We start from the raw sequence: 20,646 nt of genomic DNA, 5'->3' as shown, positions 1-20,646 counted from the left end.
TCAATGCATTAAACACACAGAAAACTTACTCACTTTGTACAGATCTATCACTAAGATGCATCTGCTTTCCTAATATTGCCCGACTTATTTTGGGAAGAAATAAAATACCCCAGTTACTGACAGTTACCTACATATTCTCCAAGAATCACTGGCTGCACTGGTCACCTGTACACACTTAAGGATAAAATTTACAGCCTTACTAGGTCAGGACAATTTATTTTTCCGTAAGCAAAAGCTTCCTGAAGATTCTCCCAACAGAAAGACAGAGGTAAGAGGGAAGTACTCCTCGGCAGGGTATGTTTGCTGTTAAATTTCCCAAGATGTAACAGTAACTATTTATTTTAAATACAAAACTCTGCAGCACAGAAAAAGCAGCCCGACAGAAGGAGTGAGGATGCTTGGCTGGAAATCTAGAACGTGTAGTAAGTTTCCAATCCAATAAAACACATAAGCCACACCACTGAATTGTCTCCATGCCAGCAGTCCCAGACGAAGCCAACAGCATCACTCAGGAGCTGAAAGTGAAGCCTGTGTAAGAATACATCACTGGACTGGGACTTCTCATTTACTGTCCCAAAAACACTCAGCAAACATTTATTTACCCAAGACAATGGGCCACACCTGGCCATTAATTATAATGGCCAAATGCAGAACCCCTCATTAGCTGCTTAAGAAATAACTGGCGTGGATATAACCACTTAAAGCTCCAAAACTGTCTCGCCAGGGAGCAAACATAAATTCTTTGTGCTTAAGGGTGAGCAATACTTGCTCCTGCCCAGGTAAGAGAAGTTTGTGTGACACCCCCTTACCTTGCAGCCAGTCTCGAAAGTAGTGCAACCACATTTTGGGGAGCTGCCTGTCCTCTTCCAGCAGAACATATGTCACGTTGCTGAAGCTTCTGTGAAGTTCATAGAGTAAGTGCTGGACATTTGGATAGTCTGCTTTCTGTGTCACAATGTACATGTTGTAGAATGAAAAGTACTTGAATTGTGCAGCAATAAAGTCATATTCCCGTGTCTCCCGCGGCACAATGTCTGTGAGATCCAGTCCATCTCTCACCCGGGTAGTTCCATAAAGGCTGAGCCCAAGTAAACCCAGAAAAAGAAAAATAACCACAATCTGCAACAGAAAACGGAAATGGTTTTTGGTTTAGTTTTCTAAAGGAACTAACAATTCATACTGTCACATTACAAAGCCAGGTTCAAAATTAACATCCATCAGTCTACTCTCAAGCTTTTCTTTCTTCTGCCCTTTTTTTTTCTCCTTACACATACATACTACAAGACTAAGCTAATCTGAGCTTCATTGAAGGGGCTCTGAATCACAGATGAGAAATTTATATTGCAGTAAAGTTTAAAAGTGGCTTTAATTTCCCTATTCACAAGCTTACACTACTAGAAGACACCAAAACTAAAAGACACTCACTCATAACCTACATTCTAAAAGTATGTCTCTACAGCACTCCCAAGGTAAAACCTTCAAAGTAAGAAATCAGCTGTAAGATTACTAAGAACTGTTATTCCACAAGAATTGTATTTATTGCTTATATTTAACACCACTGCCAGGATAACTGGGCAAGGCAGAAGACAACGTTTGGATGATGCCTTAAGACCCTTTTAGTTTTTTGATTTTTCTAATTTTATAAGCTTTATAAGTAGTTAAGTAGTAGATTTCAGAAGCTGCAGCCCTTATTCCCTCACCCTTTAGCACAACAGTTTATACATTCCTCAACCCTCTCATCCCATTCTATGTTCCCCATATCAATTCCACCCCTGAATTCCAGTAGAAAATGTTTAGTCTCTCGTCAAGGCAGGGCCTCTTGTGTTTGAGGACATCTAATGCTGGCCTGAACCGCAAGAGAACAGTCAAGAGCTGGGTGACCAGGTACCCTCTGTGCTCTGAAGAAGATGAAGATGATGAAGAAAAGCCCCCAGACCCAATTCCCAGGGGGTGGGCCAGGGTAAAAGCTACGGGATGGACAAAATTTATGATTGGTATCATAAATTGTAACATCTCAGGCACGGAAGGCGCGTGTGTTGTGATCTTTATGCCTGGGCACAAATTAAACCCTTTTCTTATCTCATCCCCAATTAACTGCTCCAGAGTTTTTTTTTTTCCTCAGCTCCTACCAGGCACCAGGAAAACAGGTGAACAGCTCCCCGCTCACCTTAGCTTTTGGTTTCAGGAGGAAGGGAGCGTAATGCTTCTCCGCGAAGGACGAGAGCGTCCACCTGGTGCAGGGCGGCTCCAGGCAGTGCACGCCGGACTCTGGGAACTGGGAGAGCAAATCCCTCGTCGAGCTGGCGCTCTCTGGGCTGTGGCAGCTCAGGGTGTCCTGTGTCACTGTCACGGGCTGCACGGATATCTCCGAGCGGGGCTCTGCGGTGGTGTAGAACACCTGCGTGTGTGGGTCGTACTCCGTGCGCAGCTGCACCGTGGACTGCATCGTGATCTGGGTCTCGTGGGCGAAGCTGTGGCTGCTGTAGGGGGGCGGGGGGCTGTAGCAGGCGCCGTCGCTCTCCGCGTACACCTGGGGCTCGATCTGGATCACCCTGGTGACGCACGGGCTGCAAGAGGGGAGAAAAACAGCTGATTGCACTTGGACGGGTCTTTGTTTCAGTCACGGCAGGCTGGATAACAGGCCTTCACCTGAGATTGCTTCTGCTGCTGTTGGATGGTGTTTCCAGAGCCATAGTGCTGTCTACTCCCTTTTATGGACCTGAATCATGGCTCATCTACCGCCACCACCTGCGACTCCTGGAACGCTCCATCAACGCTGCCTCCGTACAATCCTGAACATCCACTGGGCAGATTATGTGACCAACACATCTGTTCTGGAACAGGCAGCAGTCACAAGGATTGAGGCCATGTTGCTGAGAACACAGCTGTGTTGGGCAGGGCACATCAGGGTGAAGGACCAACCACCCCCTCCCCAAGATCCTGCTTTATGGGGAACTTGCCACCGGCTGCCGCAAGAGAGGAACCCCAAAGAGGAGATACAAGGACTCCCTGAAACAACATCTCAGCCTTGGCCACATTGACCAACAGAACTGGTCTACTCTGGCCTCCAATGGGGAGGTCTGGAGACACACCATCTATAACGCTGCTGATGCCTTTGAGAAAGCACCAGGATCACCCTTGAGGAGAAAAGACAACACAGAAAGAATCGTGTCTTGCAGAATTTACCACCTAAGGAGTCTTTCTGCTGTGCCTTTTGCAGTCAGACATGTCTGTCTTGTATTGGCCTTTTTAGCCACCAGTGTGTTTGTAACAAACGTGGGTAGAGCCCTTCCCAAATCTTCATTCACAAAGCCCGGCCATGATGATGGATAACATGCCTTCATCTGAGATTGCTTCTACTGCTCTTGGATGGTTTATGCTAATTAAGTGTAACGCTTAGATGTTAATTTTATTCTGCACCCTCAGGAAACACCTCTCAGACCTGGTTCACAGTGTGCAGGCCTTTGAGAATATGTGCACATTCCCTGTGCTCCGGAAAGAAGGAAACAGCATCTGTCTGAAGACATTGACACCTACACACCCCACTCCATTAATTACACGTGCTAATCATTAATTACACACGCTAATCAGGTCACTGCCCAGGCAGCTGCACACAGTCTGAATGCACAGTGAGTTTGCATCTATGTACCCACGCTGAGAATTAGGATATTTGCACCAAAAGGTAAAAACATGACACACTAAGGTCTCCTGTTTAGAACTATTGAAGTCACTGTTAAATAATATTGGGGCTTTCTGGATAAGATCTCAGACTTCCAGGAGGCAGGCTGAAACCACTCGCCATACACTGACTGAATCTTTTATAATTCAAGAAAATATTAAAAAATTAACGTGATGATTCATTCCTAGGAAGGGCAGGCAACATGAAGAGACAAAATCACAGGCATAATTGAAGTATTCCCTTTATTTTAGTCTATGCAAGACCCTAACAGGCATCTAGTTTATATTAAAAAAAAACATTATCAGAGACAAACCTCTTCCTGTACATGAGAAATGACACATGGATAATAGTAAACACTATCAAGTATTTTTCACCAAGTGGACAAATCCCACAAAAACAAGAGGAATTCAGGATGTTGCCTACCTAAATAAAGCAAGCTCTCACTAACTGCATTTCTTCATGTGAATTCTGAGACACATTTGGTGCAACTTTAGATGAGGGAATAAATGGCAGGTCTGACTGCCCTGTATTTCTGAGAATCAGGGCTCCAAGACTCTAACACATGATGTCATCTGCTGAAACTACGACTGAACCAGAAACAGAAAGCAGGAGTCCTGGGGGATCAACTCCCTATTCTACCCACTCACTCAGAAGCAAATTTAGAAAAGTGCTTTCTTCCTTTGACACTGAAATATCAAAACTGTCAGCTCCCAGATGCAGGTAAAAGGCTAAGAGGACACGTGGTGGATTCTCCACATCCTGCTTGTGGATATAAGAGTAACGTGTAGAAATGTAGCTGATCCTCTTCAATGGAGTTAAAAACAAAATCTAAGCCAGAAAAGATGTTTAATTTCTAGGCAGTGGCTTCACTGATGACAGCAGCTCCTCCCAGCCCCACTGCAGGCTCAGAGCTGACTGTGTATCAGGTAAGAGGACATTTATACACTCTTCAGAATGGCAGTATTACTATTCTAAATTAACATTGCAGCCATAACAGAAACTTTATCAAGCATTATCTCGTAATGGTACTGATCATTCCTTACAGTTCTATGAAAAACTCAGCCAAGGGGAAGTCACTTCACAGTTTATTTACTTGGGTTTAAAGGCATAAAAGTGTAAAAATTAACACATAATGATTTACTGTAAGTGAGGCTTCTCTGTGCCCTGAGTTATGCACAGTTTTCCAAGATTGCCCAGTACTGGCACTGGGCAATACCTTGCAGTATCTCATAACATTCTAAAAATACTTGAAGATATTCCTAAATCGTGGAGCTTTTACCCGCTTTCAAAGAGTTGTTCTCCAGCAGTCAAAATGAACGTGTGTATGAATGAAGGGGAAAGTGCAGGGAGAAGGAGAAGTGGGGGAAGAGAGGTAAAGGGAGACAGGTATTTTTTCCCCCCAGGCAGGCAAAAACCAAGGCAGCAAACGTAAGTCAGCCACTAGCAATGAAATCATAAAAACACAGTGAAGAACTTCCACTCCTGAGGAGGAACCTTTGAAGCCCTGACTGGTGACCCCAAAATGGACAAACATCATCCTGCTGCTCGTTCTCACCTGGTGAAACAGCAGAATATGTCCAGCCTCCTGTCCTCACGGCGATAGAGATCCATGCTCAGGATGGCAGGGAAAATCAGCAGCACCATGGCAAAGTTGAACACCACCACGACTGCTGCCTGGAGACAAAACCACAGGAGAAGGGATGTTGCTAAACTCCGTGTCAGGCCATCAGAGCTTCACAAGGCACAAAGATTCCTCTAAATTTTCATCCATTCACCCATTTACCGCTCCAACCCATCAAGCCTTTTCCCTGAGCACACTGGGTGATGTATTTTTACATTCCCATCTCACTATGGAAGGTCTATCATAGTTAATTAATTAATTTTAATAGCAAACTTCGTGTTATTTTAATACATCTGCGCCTGGATACTTGCTGATAATTTTTATGGTGGAAAACCAGAGTCTGTGGACTCTGTAATCACATCTTTACATGAAATTCTGACATATTTAGAGTCTCAAAAAAAAATAAGACGGAAGCAAAAGCAAAGCTGCCATTAGAACTGAAACTCTCATATTTAAGGGATCTGAAGTAATTTAAGCATGACAATAACATCAAAGCAGAAATGTAAGTTCAAGTAAATTTTAAGGAAATGGATCTATTTAGTAAAATACCATGCACTTGCTGTACTTAAAAGTCTAGACAAAAAAGAGCAACATTTTGAGTTTATCAGGGATTCTTTCTAAAGGAAAATCAAAATTAAACCAACACCACATAGCAAATCTATGTATTAATATGCTTGTGTTTAACAGAGCTTGATTTACGAGCCAGTCTGCCAAAATGAGTCTTAAATTGGAACAAGAATACTTGGTTTAATTTGTAAAGCGAGTATCACATAATGAAAAAAACAACCTCCCCGCCCACCCCCTTTCAAACCATACTTCAAACCCTTTCCCACACAGAGATTCCCAGAGAATTTCCATGAACATATGTGGTGCAGCATCTATCATTATTATTGATAGCATTTATTTGTGATGCAGAACTGTGAGGAGCACCGGCCACCACAAAGGGAGAGCTTGGCACAGATGGAACTGGAAGATAGTTATAGGAGTAGGGGAAAAAAAATGATTGGGCCATCAACCAGTGGAAAAAAACCCTCAAAACCCCTATATTTTACCCATTAGATAAGCAGCAGCCATCTCAGCAGTAGCCCAGTTTCAGGTTAAGGTAGTACATAAATAAACCATCAAAGTGTCTCCACCTGCAACTTCTGAAGTAATAACTGCTTGGGTTAAAATGGTCACAGAAAAGAACAAAAGTGGGGCTACAAAAATGGCCTGATATAAATGGGACCTCTTTTTTCCCCCCCCAAAGAGATGAATGACTTCTTTTGATCTTGAAAAATCAGACCTCAAAACCGGCAGTACTAAAGATGTGATATCCAAAATCCACGTTTTAAAATTCTTGACTTACGTGACAATTAAATGACATAAATTGCCTAAACTTATCTGTGAAAAATCAAGATAATAACACACTGAATTATTTTTACAGTTTTGAAGCTGTCAGAGTACAATAAAAGACTTAGATACTGTTTTTACTGATCTGAAAATGGCAGAATCAACTAATTATGTAAACATTTTCTAGCAAATTCAATGATAAATATATTCTATACAAAAGTGGGGTTTACTGGTATTTCTTGTTTCTTGTCTCCAGCCCTGCTTGAAGTAAGATTTTAGTCCTGCTGCTGGTCTGTAGACAGCTATTAAAACAGAATTTACCTGGTACTTAAAGCCAAATTAGTATTTAGCCATCTTTGTGAGAAAAGATCAAATGACTATTTAATGATTTATAAATATTCACAGAGAAAGGTATGTAAGGTCATAGCCAAGACTTTAAAATTAAGTGATTTGCTTTTGATCCTCCCTAGAATTAATTCAATCTGTCAGAAAAACAAATGGCTGCTGTTGCAAGAAAGGTATTTGTTGGACCTAGTTCATGCAACTGCTGCTAAACCAAAAAAAGGTTGAATCATCCATATAACATGAATAATTAGTCGTGCCTGACCAAGATCTTGTATCAAGGATCAGCTACGATTTATTGAGATTTGGAAAAAACAGCTGAGGTCTGACTCAGTAGTTCTTACTCCTCCCAGCATGGCTGAAAAACTAACAGAAGTCCTCTGTTCCTGCTCCATAAACTGCAAATACTTCATGCCATATCAGTGCCCTTTGTAGACACTAACATCCTTGAATCTCCAATGCTACTAAATCTGAAAACTAATACTTAAGTGTGTGTGGCTGAGATGCCATTAAAGTTAGTTATATTGACATTTGATTTTTTCAAGAAGCATCAAAACTAAACACACAGTAACAACACACAGTAAATCTGCCCACTTACACAGAATCTCCTTTTAGAACAACTAGATTTTCCGTTGTGCCATCCCAGTGTTGGTGTCCTAACTGCCCTGCAAGGATAACGTTTCAAACCCATCTCTGCTCTGATTTGTACTTGGATTCCCAGAGCTGAACGCACCACACCTCCTGCGTGCTGCACACCCTCCTTCTCTTGCCCACCTCTGCTGCATTACAGGGACATAACAGAATCATAGAATCACAGAATCAGCTGGGTTGGAAGGGACCTCCGAGATCATCAAGTCCAACCCTTGATCCAACCCCGCTGTGGTTCCCAGCCCATGGCACTGATGCCACATCCAGTCTCAGCTTAAACACCTCCAGGGATGGAGAATCCACCACTTCCCTGGGCAGTCCATTCCAATGGCTGATCACCCTCTCTGCAAAGAAATTCTGCCTAATATCCAACCTAAACCTCCCCTGGCACAGCTGCAGACCCTGAGCCCTCTTGTCCTGCTGAGAGTTGCCTGGGAAAAGAGACCAACCCCCCCCCTGGCTCCCCCCTCCTGTCAGGGAGTTGCAGAGAGTGAGGAGGTCTCCCCTGAGCCTCCTCTTCTCCAGGCTGAACAGCCCCAGCTCCCTCAGCCTCTCCTCACAGCACTTGTGCTCCAGTCCCTTCCCCAGCCTCGTTGCCCTTCTCTGGACCTGCTCCAGGACCTCAATGTCCTTCCTGAGCTGAGGGCCCAGAGCTGGGCACAGCACTGGAGGTGTCCTCAGTTTTCACAATTAAATACAGAAGACTTTGTTCTTTTATGAATTCTAATCTCTTGTCCCATCAAAGAACACCCTGTGACTTGATAGGGAGAGGGAAGGAAGCATTGCTGAGGAGTGACTCAGTCCCCAACCTGGTGCATCTGCCACTGCTTAGGTGGGTGGCAATGTATGGGAAATGCAATCCTGGCAACAGCCACAGTCTGGAAAAGCAACAACAAACAGTGGCAGCAGAGCTTCCAGAGCACAGGCAGCACACAAGCTGAAAGCACCTTTAGGATTCCTGGGGACAAGGGCATCTTCTCTCACCTCTTCAGAGACCCAGCGGTTAAACGGGAGAGGAAAGGGCCCCAAACCTTTCACTTGAGAAACCAGCAAAGGTAAAAAAGCCCAAGAAGGGATAAAATGGAGCCTACTCAAGGGTGTAAAATGAAGGCATTCAGTGAAATCAGATCAGAGAGCAGTAAAAAAATTCCATTAATCAGAAAAAAACACGTCGGTCACTTCCTGAGAAACACGCTACGGTTTTCGCATCTTTTCATAATGCACAGCCCAAAAATATTATTATTGCTGCTGCAACTGCTAACAGGGGCTGAAGAATGGCAGTCTGTGCAGGGAGCAGGGAGCCAGGCTGGTAGGTATGTGCTGGGGCCCTGCTGAAGGTATGTGCTGCTGTGTGCCATTCCTGGCAGCCCACCCAAGGAGAGCGGGTGTGCTGCATAGCCAGAGGTGATGAACGGAGGAGGAGGGCTGTCAGGGGAACTTCCACCCTACTGCTCTCTATCTGCAGCTCCCTCCTGACAGGGTGCAGACCCGGATCCTCGCCCCTCCCTGCCCTCTTTTCCCCTCAGGCTTTAATTTGGCTCGTTAAATTCTCATGTCAGGGGCGGGAAAGGTAAATGGTGCGGGTAAAAGGCAGGGGACAAACCAGAGTAAGATAATAGAACGAGCTTAAAAACACACATTCCTTCTCTCCATGAACCCACCACCAGCACCTGGTAATGCACTTTTACATTTAGGAAAAAAACCTGTCATTCTTACGGCGAGGGAAAAAGTTACTGCTGAGACTTACTGGGAAAAGTTCCACCCTGCTCATTAGTGGATCCACACCACTCCTCTGCTGTCAGGGGAGGAGGTTTCTGGTGTAACCAAGAAGAGATGGATGAATTTTTGTACCTTATCTGTATGACAGTGCCTGACTAGTCTGTCTTAGAAAATACAGCCCAGTCCAGTTACACTCTGCCTTGCCTTCCTTCATACATTAAAGGGCTGTGTTTAAGGCATTCCCACTGCAAACTTCAAAACTTTCAGTGGATTCCTCTGATAATCTCTTCCTCCACCACAATTTTAAGAAATGAAACACATCTGAAAACCTGGACCCAGTCCTTCAATGTCCTGAGTACCCTTATAGGTGATTCTTGTTACTGAGTATTTGGGTCATAAAACTGCTCGAATAAGGGGATAATAAGATCAACAAATGAAAAAAAAAAGGAGAAATTAAAACAGTGAAAGAGTTGAAACTGTCCTTACCTGCGTAATGTAGTTAACTTTAAAATAATCTCACTTTTAAAAGGACTGAATTCCATTTTTTACATCTTGGAAAGAGCTAAGCCTAGCAAACTCTTAAGACAACATCAGACTTGCAGTGTTAAATGAACAACTCAGAGGTATCAATGAACTACTTCAGCTGGCAGAAGAGGACAGAACTGAGACAGGAGAATGCTCTGATATGCAAAATGTGAGTTTCAAACTAGAAGCTGGGCTTGCAGATGCAGGAAACCATTTATTCTCCCTCAGCAGACAGGTTATTTTAGCAATACTGGGCCTCCAAAGTTACAGGAACTTTGACAATTACCTGCAATGTCTTAAGAAAAGTGAATGAAAAGCAAAACAATGCCAAGAGTGACCCTTTTTTTTTTTAAGCCCATGTGCTAAAAATTCACTACCTAGATGAGAAGATGGCAGAATCTGTGAAAAGTAAATGCAGTACTTCATTGCTTTTTAAGTTTTGCTAGGGAACTATCAAAGGCAGCAAGGACTTCTTGTTTAAACAAGACTGAGAGAGAGGGAGGAAGGAGATTGTAAATAAAGAAATCTGTATATGAGCACAGACCACCCACCAAAGCTGCCCTGGTTCTCTGGTTCTGGGTACTGTGACTAAAGTATCACCTGATTTTGATTTTACCTGGTGAAGCTGGGCAAAGCAAGCAATAGATGTTCCTTTCTAAGAACAAAGGATTTCATTTTAGTGGTTGTTAACTCATGTGTGTGTCAGTCGTACACGTTACTCTGGCATCAATAAAAAAAAATCATTACAGGTCTCCCCCACTGTTCTTCTTTTCATTCCTGAACACATATAAGGGCTTACTATGTGAAAGCAAACACAAATTACCAAGTGAGAAAAGACTGAGCAATTCAAACACTAATTTGGGTTCCTACACATAAATTCCATATTAATCACTGCCTTCAAAAGACACTGATCATGATGTTTTTATCCTGAATAATATCAACATGTTCATACAGTAACATGTTAAAATCTCGCTGGAAACATTTTTTTTTTAAATCATTTTGCTACGCATGCTTTATTTTTAAACTTTCAGTGACTCAGTCTGCAGCATGGCAGTGGGCAAAAAGGAAATAACTGTTGGAAAAGCACAGTTTTCCTGCTCTACAGTGCCATAAACTGCTTGTGTCGGGGAGAAACTCCCAAAGCTTCCTTCAAAGAATCCTCACTTTTAGAAAAGATCTTTCTCCAACATCCTTAATATTTGACATTCCTGAAGGTGTATTATCACAAACAAATACAAGAAGACAGAGAAAGGAAGAGCAAGTGATACAGGGCTCAGCACAAAAAATCCACGTTTCCTCTCTGTGCAGCTGGAACATAAAATTCTTGTAGTTTTCTCCAAGTTTGCTAAAATTACACTGGGAGGAAGGCAGTAAAAACTCCTGCAGTAATAACTAATATGGCACCTGCATATTTGCTGCTCTCATTGCACTTTGGTTGTAGCTTTTAAGAGCAGCAAATTGGACAAACATGAATGAAAGGATTAAATTACTCCTGAGGAATGTTACAGTACACACCACACTACAGTTTACTCCTCTTGACTTCAGAATGCAAATATTTTTGCAGACTTTTTCTGCTTAGTTGCATGCATCTTGGCTTTTGTGGGAGACTCCATGCATGAGAAAAGACAGCAGCAGAATCAAGGGCAGGCAGGAGTTGTTGTTACCCAGATCTGTGGAAAACTACAATAATTCAACTGCAGCAGCACCCAAAACAGACTTTATCACTGACATGTATCATCCCTGGAGTGCCACAATGGGACCAGAGCTAACAAAATAAGGGTATAAAACTTACTTGAAGGGAAAATGCCCGTAAAGCAGGAATAGGGATTAAGGCAGCCATAAAGAAAGCAGTGACATTGCTGATGGATGTGAGGGCTACACTGGCTCCTGTCCGCTTCAAACATTCACCTGTCCTGTCCTGCAAAACAAAACACGGGTCTTAAAAAGTCCAGGTGAACAAGGGGATGTCCTGCAAATGAAGGGGGTCATCCTACAGATGTCACACAGTAGCAGTGAAAAATTATTACACTCGAATTCTGAATACAAGTTTGCAACTGAGAAGTATGTGAGAATAAACTATACACTAAGTATAACTGTTCAGGAGAAACACAGATGGTACATGAAGTGCACCTGGGTAGAGAACATTACCAGAGTTGATTCTAGCTTCAGAACACAAAACTAAATGGGCACTGACATTATATCAAAATACATCTGTAATTAGGCAGGATGTAATTTTCACCAGTGGAATCACTTGGTGTCCTCACTTTTCAGACAAAATAAGGATGTATTAACAGCACAGAGGTGTAACAGCTACACATCCTGAAAAAGTATGTAACAAACAAAAAGGACAACACCCAAAGCCCAGGGACCACACACAAAAAACCACAGAGAAATCAGGATAAACACAGGACCCCTTCCCAACTAACAGGCTATTATGAAGCACACAGAGGTTACAGTAGACTGAGGTTGCAGTGTCTGCATGCCCAACCAGCTGGAAGGAGATGGAAGACATTGCTTGTACAAAACAGAATCAGCAAATATACATAAGTTTTAAATGGGTCGTACTTTGGATGTGAAACTTTGGACCGAGACTAAAAAGGTTTTACTTTTAAGGGATCATAAAAGTGATGACACTTAGATTTCCTTTTAAAAGTCGTGGTCAGTTATAACCATCAGAAAATGAAACCAGGAGAAAAATATACAAAATAATTTGAGAATGTGAGCATTCCAGAACACTCTAGGACCACGTGTATTGTTGTAATTTTCTATTTTGACAGAAATAAGAATTTCTAGACCGTAGGAAAAGTATTGAGGAAAAAAACCCTCTATGATTAATTCTGTATATGGTCATCTTTTCCCAGATGAAGCCTTTTATTTTACCTCTCCCCAAATCCCCACTTTGCCATTACCTCGAACGGAATTCTCTTATTCTGTCCTGTTTCACTAAATGCATGTGCCAGAAGGAAAACATCATCTACACCAACTCCAAGAGCAAGAAAAGGCAAAACCTTGAGTGAGAGACAAAACAGAACAAAAACCAAGAAGATTTTTTTATCATCTGCCCTGCAGCTCTCCATTAAGTGGCTAATTACAACAACTTTACATTACACTGCATGCAAATATAAGGGTAAAACAAAAATCAAAAGGATGCAATACAGGTATTAACCTTTTTTCTGGAATATTGCTGAGGAACTTGAAGTGCACCATTTACAGGTACAAAATCTCGTCAAAAGTAGTTAAAGTTTTGTTCAGTCAAAAAATACCTGATAATACTTTGAGTTATATTCAGAATATTTTCAGAATTTGAACATCTTGATATATTCAGATGTAAAAACAAATCTGCAGCTCCTTACATACAACTGGTATTGGGACACAGAAAAAAAAAATCAAACAACCCAGAATCTATCAACTATACAGACTACACAATACTGGGTTTTTTTCTTTAACATCACTTGGCAGCATGATAATTTAATTTATCACAGCATAGGCTACAAGATAGGAAAAAGGCACAAGCCAAAATATTTTTTTCAGCTCTTTCCCCCCCTCAAAGATTCAGTTGTATCCGTTTATTAACAGCGCGCTCGTAAATTCAACAGCAGGCTCGTGCCTTCCAAATACCTGAGTTGTGGCAGCATTAAAGGAAATTCCAATCAATGAGCACAGGCCCAATCCTGCAGCCACCGAGAGTGCAACCAGGAGGACTCCTGCAAGCCCCACAGCACCCTGAGACTTGGCACAGTCCCACCGCAGCATCGTCAAACAGGCGTAGGCAAGCTGGGGAGAGGGGCAGGGAGGGGAGTTTGGAGGGAAAAACCCCAAAATGTTAGAATGGATTCTTCTCCAACAGCTCCCTCCCCGCCCAACACAGAGATGCTCACACGCATTTTTAATCAGAGCAGGACACAGAGGTTACCAAGTGGAACAGGAGGCAGGTAAAGTTTACAAACTAGTTTTTATTTTAGATATGTGTATAATGTTCTAGACTACTGTCTGGTAACAATGAAGCAGATTTTTAAAGCCCTGCTCTACTGCCAAAGAAAATTAAATAGATTTATTTTATTACCATTAGTAAGTAGCCACTAGCTACTCTGATGGCACTGACATCAGAAAATGACTTCAGGATGTCATCCAGGGTGGTTGTAGTAAAGGAGAGCACCTTCTGGGTAGAGTTTTGTGCAACACTTTGATGAACAACCTACGAAAACAAAAATAAAACCAAAAGCTTTCAAATTCCAGCTAGCTCTTCAGTTTCTCCTCAGCCCCAACAAAGTCAAAAATGTCCCAGACAGACCCAGAGCAAAACCTTCATGGCTTCTCATATGGGAATAACCAAGCAGCTTCTGATGGGAAAAAACCCCCAGAAACAATAAAACCCCAAAAGAACCCTTAATAATGGGGGGGGCAATGGTTTGGTTCTGGTTTAAGCATCTTCCTTCAAGAAATACTGTAAAAAGATGTAAAAAGGCACTGGATCTTAGTGGAACTTCATAGTATGGTACTTAGGTTATCTTCAAATTTACCTCAACATACATCCTCTGCCAGGCTTCCAGAATTGCTGCTGCCTTGTCCTCATTCCAGTTGATATGGGAAACATATTCATACCCCTTGAAGTGCTCATACATTTGCTTAGGAGTCATTAACTGAAACATGGTTTGCAAAGCCTGGGCACTGTGACAGAGAGAGAAAAGAGAGGAGAACGAGGCACAAAATGAGCATTTTCAGGAAAATATTTTCATAGCATGAAGTCCCCAGTGCAACCCTAACAGGACTTTGCACGAGTTCTTGATTTCACAGGGCACGTGCCTGTACCAAAATTGAACAGAATATAATTATTCTGTTGTGTCCCTGGTGCAGCTGTACTGCTCTATGCAAGTATTGAGGCTAAAACTGAAATTAATGTGAGTTTTGCCACTGTTTTCGATAGGTTCAGTTTCAGGAACAAAGAACAGAACCCTACAAATCAGAACCTTACAAATTATAAAGATTATGACTGATAAGACACATTACTGTGAGGACACCACCAGAACAGTTATTTCTGTGAGATCTTGGACATCAAAATGTCATTTGATGACCTTAGTCTTTTTCTCTCTCTTGGAGAGAAATGTTAGATTAAACTCCTCATGCCTGACAAGCTGTGTGGAGAACACAAGGGTAATAATATCCCCCCTGACTTTCCACAGTATCCAACTGTATCCAACCATTTTAGAAGCTTAAGGAGCTACTTTATTTTTCACTAAAAACACATTATTTGGCTACTTACAGAAAAACTTCTCAGTGTTTAGAGTGAATGTTAAAAAGGTCAAAATTCATACTAAAAGTTCTCTGGAAGAATTATGCTTCATTTGGCTTAGTGTGGCCCACATTTTTCAGAACAGTTCAAATTCACAGGTCTCTTCCCCCACTGAAGTCCAGTGTGTCACATCCTCATCCAGAAGTTTAAAACAAAAGGGTTTGTTTCACCACTCAAAGCTGCATTCACCACACAGTAACATAAAAACAGACTTTTCTCTATATTTATCCTGAACAAATTAATTGGAGATCTTGGAGTTCTGAGAGAAGTCAAATGAGTGAGCACACTGCTCAAACTATTTTTTTCCCTTTTTTCCTTGAAGGTGTTCAGTGCTGCAAACACCATTTAATGCTTTATAAATACATTCTAAACAACAAAGTTGCCAGTAAGAAGCTTTCTTCCTGAGAGACATACACTATCATTCTGAGGTTAGAAGTAGGAAGCAATGATGCTGCCTCAAATTTAAACAACTTCCTAAGCATTCTTTTAAATTCTTTTCTCTTTAGAGGGTCACATCCCTCTTTAAGTGAGATTTGTAACACACATGAAGGGCAGCAGATTTTGCATGATCCTCCCACTGTGCCCCAAAAAACAAACTAAAACTTTTTCTTTAAACATTTTTTTTTACCTGACAAGTTTACCAGAGCTGTTCTTGACTGTACCACCTATAATCAGCTCCTCCTGCCAATGCATGTATTTTCTTGACAGTCCATAGCATCCACCACTCAAAACGAGGGCTACATCAAGAGGCTAGAAAAAGTTATAAGGAAGCAATTAATTGGTTTCATAACTTTGGACAAACTCATACCTTAACTCAGCACCCAGTGAAGGAGAATAATGGATATTAAAGGCAATCCGGGCAGTCTACTGGAAGAAATGCATTCGAGAAATCAAGTTGAACAAACCCCCCAGACACTCAGCAATTTCTGCAAGGCCCAATGTGATGGATAAAGGGATGTATCATAGATTTGAGGCTCCAAATTTGTCAGGAGAACCAGCAGGACTGGCTGCACTGGAGGGCAGCTGTGTCCCAGCACGGCCATTGTCTGCCTGAGGCACCAGGTTTGCTGAGTGCCACGAACCCACAGCCAGAGTGGGGCTGACAACTGTGCTTTAAACACACAGCACTGAGCACTGCGCCACAGAACGAGGCAAAGCCCAGGGCTGTGAGCTGACAGCACCTAACAGGGACACAAAAATGACATCACTCAAAAATAAGAAATATATATTGCTCGGAGGAAAAAGGCACTTTTTTCTATCCTGCCTGACCTTCCCCCCCACCCCTCCCCACCCCCAGCCCTCCCTTCAAAAGACATGCACAAGGACAAGGCAAACTTACTTTGGTGGAATTTTTATTGGGAGCTGTGATTGGGCAATCGGGATCAGCAGGATTCAGGCAGGGTCGATCCATATAACCATGACCAACCTCCGCTTTATTCAGCATTTCTTCCCAGCTCTCCACTTGGTAGTTTATTTTCTTTAACTCTTCCAAGAATTCTAAGGGGTCAAAGTTGATCCACTGCAAAGGAGGCTTCCCTCTGCAAGAGCGACCAGGAGAAAAAGACACACAGGAAAAAAGACAAAAGAAGCACTGAAATAAGCACACTATTAAAATTCATATTTGAACAAATAACTAACTTATTTTATGCTAAGAGTTAAAAGTTTGCTAGTAAGGCCGTTTCATAAAATGTAAGGCATGTTTTAATTAGATTTGTTTATGTACTTTTCTTGCAGCCCAGTTGTAATTTTAACAAAAATACTCGGTTCTTACAAAGTTATCTTATAAAACAGAGTATTCACAGGCTAAAAATACTTCCATTTACAAACAGAGCAAAACAAATCATCAACCACCTAAACAACAAAAAAGCAGCCAACTGCTGCTTCAAAGAATTAAGGGGGAGGGGTAGAGGGACAGAAGAGAGGGGGCTGAAGAAAGAAAGCCTTTCTCATAGTATCAGATTACTTCTTGCTAGTCTAATAATCATCTTGGAAATGTAATCAATCAATATAACTGATCTTTGTTTATCTATAACAATACTGTGCTCCTTCAAATGCCCTGGCAGCTTTGACTATCAACCAGGGCTTTCCTGCAGCCCAGGGCTGTCACCACTATCACTGCCACGTCTCCCACCCCCCACTCCTGAATTTGTGATGTTGACAGACCAGAAAGGCTTTTGACTGCCTTATTCTGTGCTCCAAACCACACTGTATCTGCTTAACCAGGCTTAAGTCATTATTCCGAATCTCCCAACCAGAAAACACAAACCCCCTTATTTCCCCATCTAAAACTGTACACTAAAGGTTAGGAGATGGCCATTGCAAATTGCTTTTGCAGAGACATGCAAACCAGCACAGAAACAATAACTCAAATGCTAACTCTTGCATAATTAACAGAAAACGCCTGCACAGATTAACAATTAACTCTTTAAAGGATTCAGGGCATATAATATCACACTTGTAAACTGTGAGAAACCATCCATAAAAGATACTATATGGTTTCTTTAATGATCTCATAAGCAAAGGATTTGTCCTTTATTCCTTAGGAACACTTGAGAATTAACCCAAGACACTTTCTTAGGGCTAAAATTTCCAGCCAATCAATGTTTTTGTGTTTTGTGGGGGGGGGGGAAAAAACACAACACCAGAAACAAGTTTGTTTCAGAAAAAAAAAAAGGCAAAACATAAAATTCTTAGAACTTCAATACAGAATTTACATTTTATTTTTCATGCTAGCAGAACAGGAAAAATAACAGGGGATTTAAACTGAGGCTTACAAATCATCTCTAAGAAACAGGAAAATCTTTGTTAAATTAAAATAAAATCTGTGCGTACTTTCCATGGAGACACTACACTCCACACTTTTTTCTTGTTAAATAGGAGTCTGAATAAACAATGGGAGTGCAAATGAAAAGTCGTAGAGAGTTATACAATTAAAAACAGTCAGACCAGAAAGCTATAAAAAAAGCATGCTTACAATAGATAGGCAGTTCCTGATTGTAGCTTTGCTCCTTCCCAGAAGCAGTCCAAAGGGGTGATAATTAAACAGGGATAAAGGTATTCTATGATCTGTCAAAATCAGAAAGGGGAAAAACACAGTCACACTGGAATATAATATCAAAGCAGCACAAGCTGAACCATGAAAATGCACAAACCTTGTGAATAAATGCCTGCCACACGTACCTGGTCCATGTAACCTGCTTCTGTGATGAGTTCTCCTGATTTGTAACACAAATGTTCCAATTTCCACTGTCTGCAAGAAACACCAAGGACAAACATCTTCTTTTTGCACAGTTGCTGAGAAATCATTTTTAAAACGTAACAGACATTTAAAATTGCAACTCATATAACACCCAAAACCGGGAGGAGCTGTTGAGTCCCTAGAAGGCAGGGAGGCCCTGCAGAGAGACCCTGACAAGTCAAATCACTGAGTATTATTAAAAATAAACATGCTACACCTCACAAAAACCCAACCAAACAAACACTCCACCCCCCCACCCTCAAAAAAAGTCTTTCTTTTTGTAGTTACAGAGCAGACATTTGTTTCAGTTGTTCAGTTATTCTCATATTCTCTGTAACACTCATCAGAAACAAGGGAGGTGCTTTGGCATGTACAGGCTGGTCAACACATGTTAATGGGAGGAAAAAATCCATCTCTGTATAAATGAGATGTGACTTAAGATATCACTCAGTGCCACGAGCATGAGAGAAGGCAGCTCCAGCTCAGAGGACTAGAATACACCCAGCTGTCCCACACACCATTAAGATTTCTGTCTTCCTTTTTCAGCTACAATTTCCACTGCCATGACTTCTAATGCCTTAGGCAAGGCAGCAGCTGGGTAGAAGATAACAGAAGCCTCAGCATTAGCTCACAGAGGCATCATCTGAGCGTGCTGAAAAGACCTGCTGGAGGACAGGGAGCTCAGTGCCTGGCAGGCAGAACTCCTGGGCACATCCCTGTGTAAGCAATAAACCCTGGAGGAATCATTTTTCAGGGAGACATCCCAGCCCAAAGGTGGTACCTCCAGTGCACCATTATTATTTTTCTGTTGGACCTTCAGTATGCACACACAGACACTCTTCAAGGCCAACTCTGTTGTCTGTGTTATTAAACAGCTATTGTTCCACCCCCTGCCACTGCCAGCACATCTGCATTTCCCTTTACATCCAAACTGTTGGAAGGACAGTAACCTGTGCCATTGTTCACAGTCATTATGCACCTCCTGATGGTGTCAGCAAGTGAATTCAACCCTAACATGGAAGGATTTTCAATGTTAGGAATCCCACCCATAAGGTCCTACGTTTAAGATCACAGACCTCACTTCTTTACCAAAGCAAATGCTGCATGCTGCAGTGCAGCTCACAGGGGTGCTCTCTCAGCATCTCTTCCAACACCACTCACCCCATTTCACTTGTTAAATGCCAAATTTGTCACTGCTGTCATCCCACAGCGTCAACTATCAGAAACCAGTGACATCCAAACCAAAACACAGCCCCAAGGGAGAGGCTGAGAAACGCCAACCATGTAAAAACACGTGGAAGAAAGCACGTGCCCACCTTCCTGCTGCTACAGACGACCAGGACAACTCTGAGCTTCCCCCTTACCTGTTGTACATGTAGACGTGCACTCTGCTGGCCTGGAGTGCAGAGTCGAGGTGCTGTCTGAGTGCTTCTGTTGTCAGTACATTAGCACCATCTTCCTGTGGAGTCTGGATCATGAGCTGGGGGTTGAACATGGCCTCTTCTCCAATCTTCTGCCGCGTGTAATTCAACTCCCGGCTCACTCGTCCACCAACTGATGGGTAAATATGAAGTAAATATAAATATCCAGTGCCTTATTCTGCATTCCCTTGATGAACACCCTCCAGCCAGAAAAACTCGACTGCGTGCAGTCAAGGCACTATTCTATCTCAGACTGATGACAGTGTAACTCTAAAACCAGCAACAGCTTTTAGTACCTCTGAAACAAGAACCATTAAAACACCTTTACTGCTGCTGCTCTGAAACATTGATGTGTAAACCGGAGCTTCGGTTTTTTCTACATTATAACCAATATCCCACCTGTAAAAATTAAAAAAGAAACAAGAAAAAAGAAAAAAAAAACACCTTTTCCTTGCAGACCAGACGAAATACTACGTTACAATTTCTTACACTTGTATAAACAGTCTGCTCCAATAGCACATTTCAAGATAAATGGCTTTAATTTACACTCTTCTACTAAATAATTTGGCAAAGGTAGAAGGCAAATGTTTCTCTTTGGTTAAAAAAAAAAGGGAGGAGGGAAAGAGTAAGTGAGCAGAAGTATTTCCTTCAGCCTTAAATAAAAAAGGAAAAACACTAAGTTCACATAAAGAGATGCAGTTTTGAGCGTAGCAGAAAGGTCTGCCCACAGCTCATTTACTCAATGGTCCAGTACCTGGCTTAACATGCTGTGATGCAGGAGATGATTCATGTGCAACATCTGTCTCTAAACCCACGTGAGCTGGACAGTGT

The 20,646-nt window shown here is 42.1% G+C and overlaps 1 protein-coding gene across 1 annotated transcript in view; it reads right to left on the bottom strand.

The window, feature by feature from the left end:
* The window catches only part of PTCH1 (patched 1), a 41,527-nt gene extending 21,583 nt beyond the window's left edge, over positions 1-19,944 (bottom strand). The window contains exons 1-13 of the mRNA XM_027709081.1: positions 19,759-19,944; positions 18,337-18,406; positions 18,131-18,222; positions 16,496-16,694; positions 15,785-15,906; positions 14,387-14,534; positions 13,930-14,061; positions 13,485-13,640; positions 12,776-12,874; positions 11,659-11,784; positions 5,235-5,353; positions 2,168-2,567; positions 810-1,119 (exon numbers count right to left, since the gene is read on the bottom strand). Of these exons, the coding sequence (XP_027564882.1) occupies positions 810-1,119; positions 2,168-2,567; positions 5,235-5,353; positions 11,659-11,784; positions 12,776-12,874; positions 13,485-13,640; positions 13,930-14,061; positions 14,387-14,534; positions 15,785-15,906; positions 16,496-16,694; positions 18,131-18,222; positions 18,337-18,406; positions 19,759-19,889 (2,104 nt within the window). The 5' untranslated portion in view covers positions 19,890-19,944. The remainder of the gene's footprint in view (positions 1-809; positions 1,120-2,167; positions 2,568-5,234; positions 5,354-11,658; positions 11,785-12,775; positions 12,875-13,484; positions 13,641-13,929; positions 14,062-14,386; positions 14,535-15,784; positions 15,907-16,495; positions 16,695-18,130; positions 18,223-18,336; positions 18,407-19,758) is intronic.
* Between the last annotated feature and the right edge of the window lie 702 nt (positions 19,945-20,646).

Source organism: Neopelma chrysocephalum, unplaced genomic scaffold (genome assembly GCF_003984885.1).
Source record: "Neopelma chrysocephalum unplaced genomic scaffold, ASM398488v2 Primary Assembly neopelma1_96687, whole genome shotgun sequence".
NCBI classification, from domain to species: Eukaryota; Metazoa; Chordata; class Aves; order Passeriformes; family Pipridae; genus Neopelma; species Neopelma chrysocephalum.
This window is presented reverse-complemented; position numbering and strand designations above follow the sequence as displayed.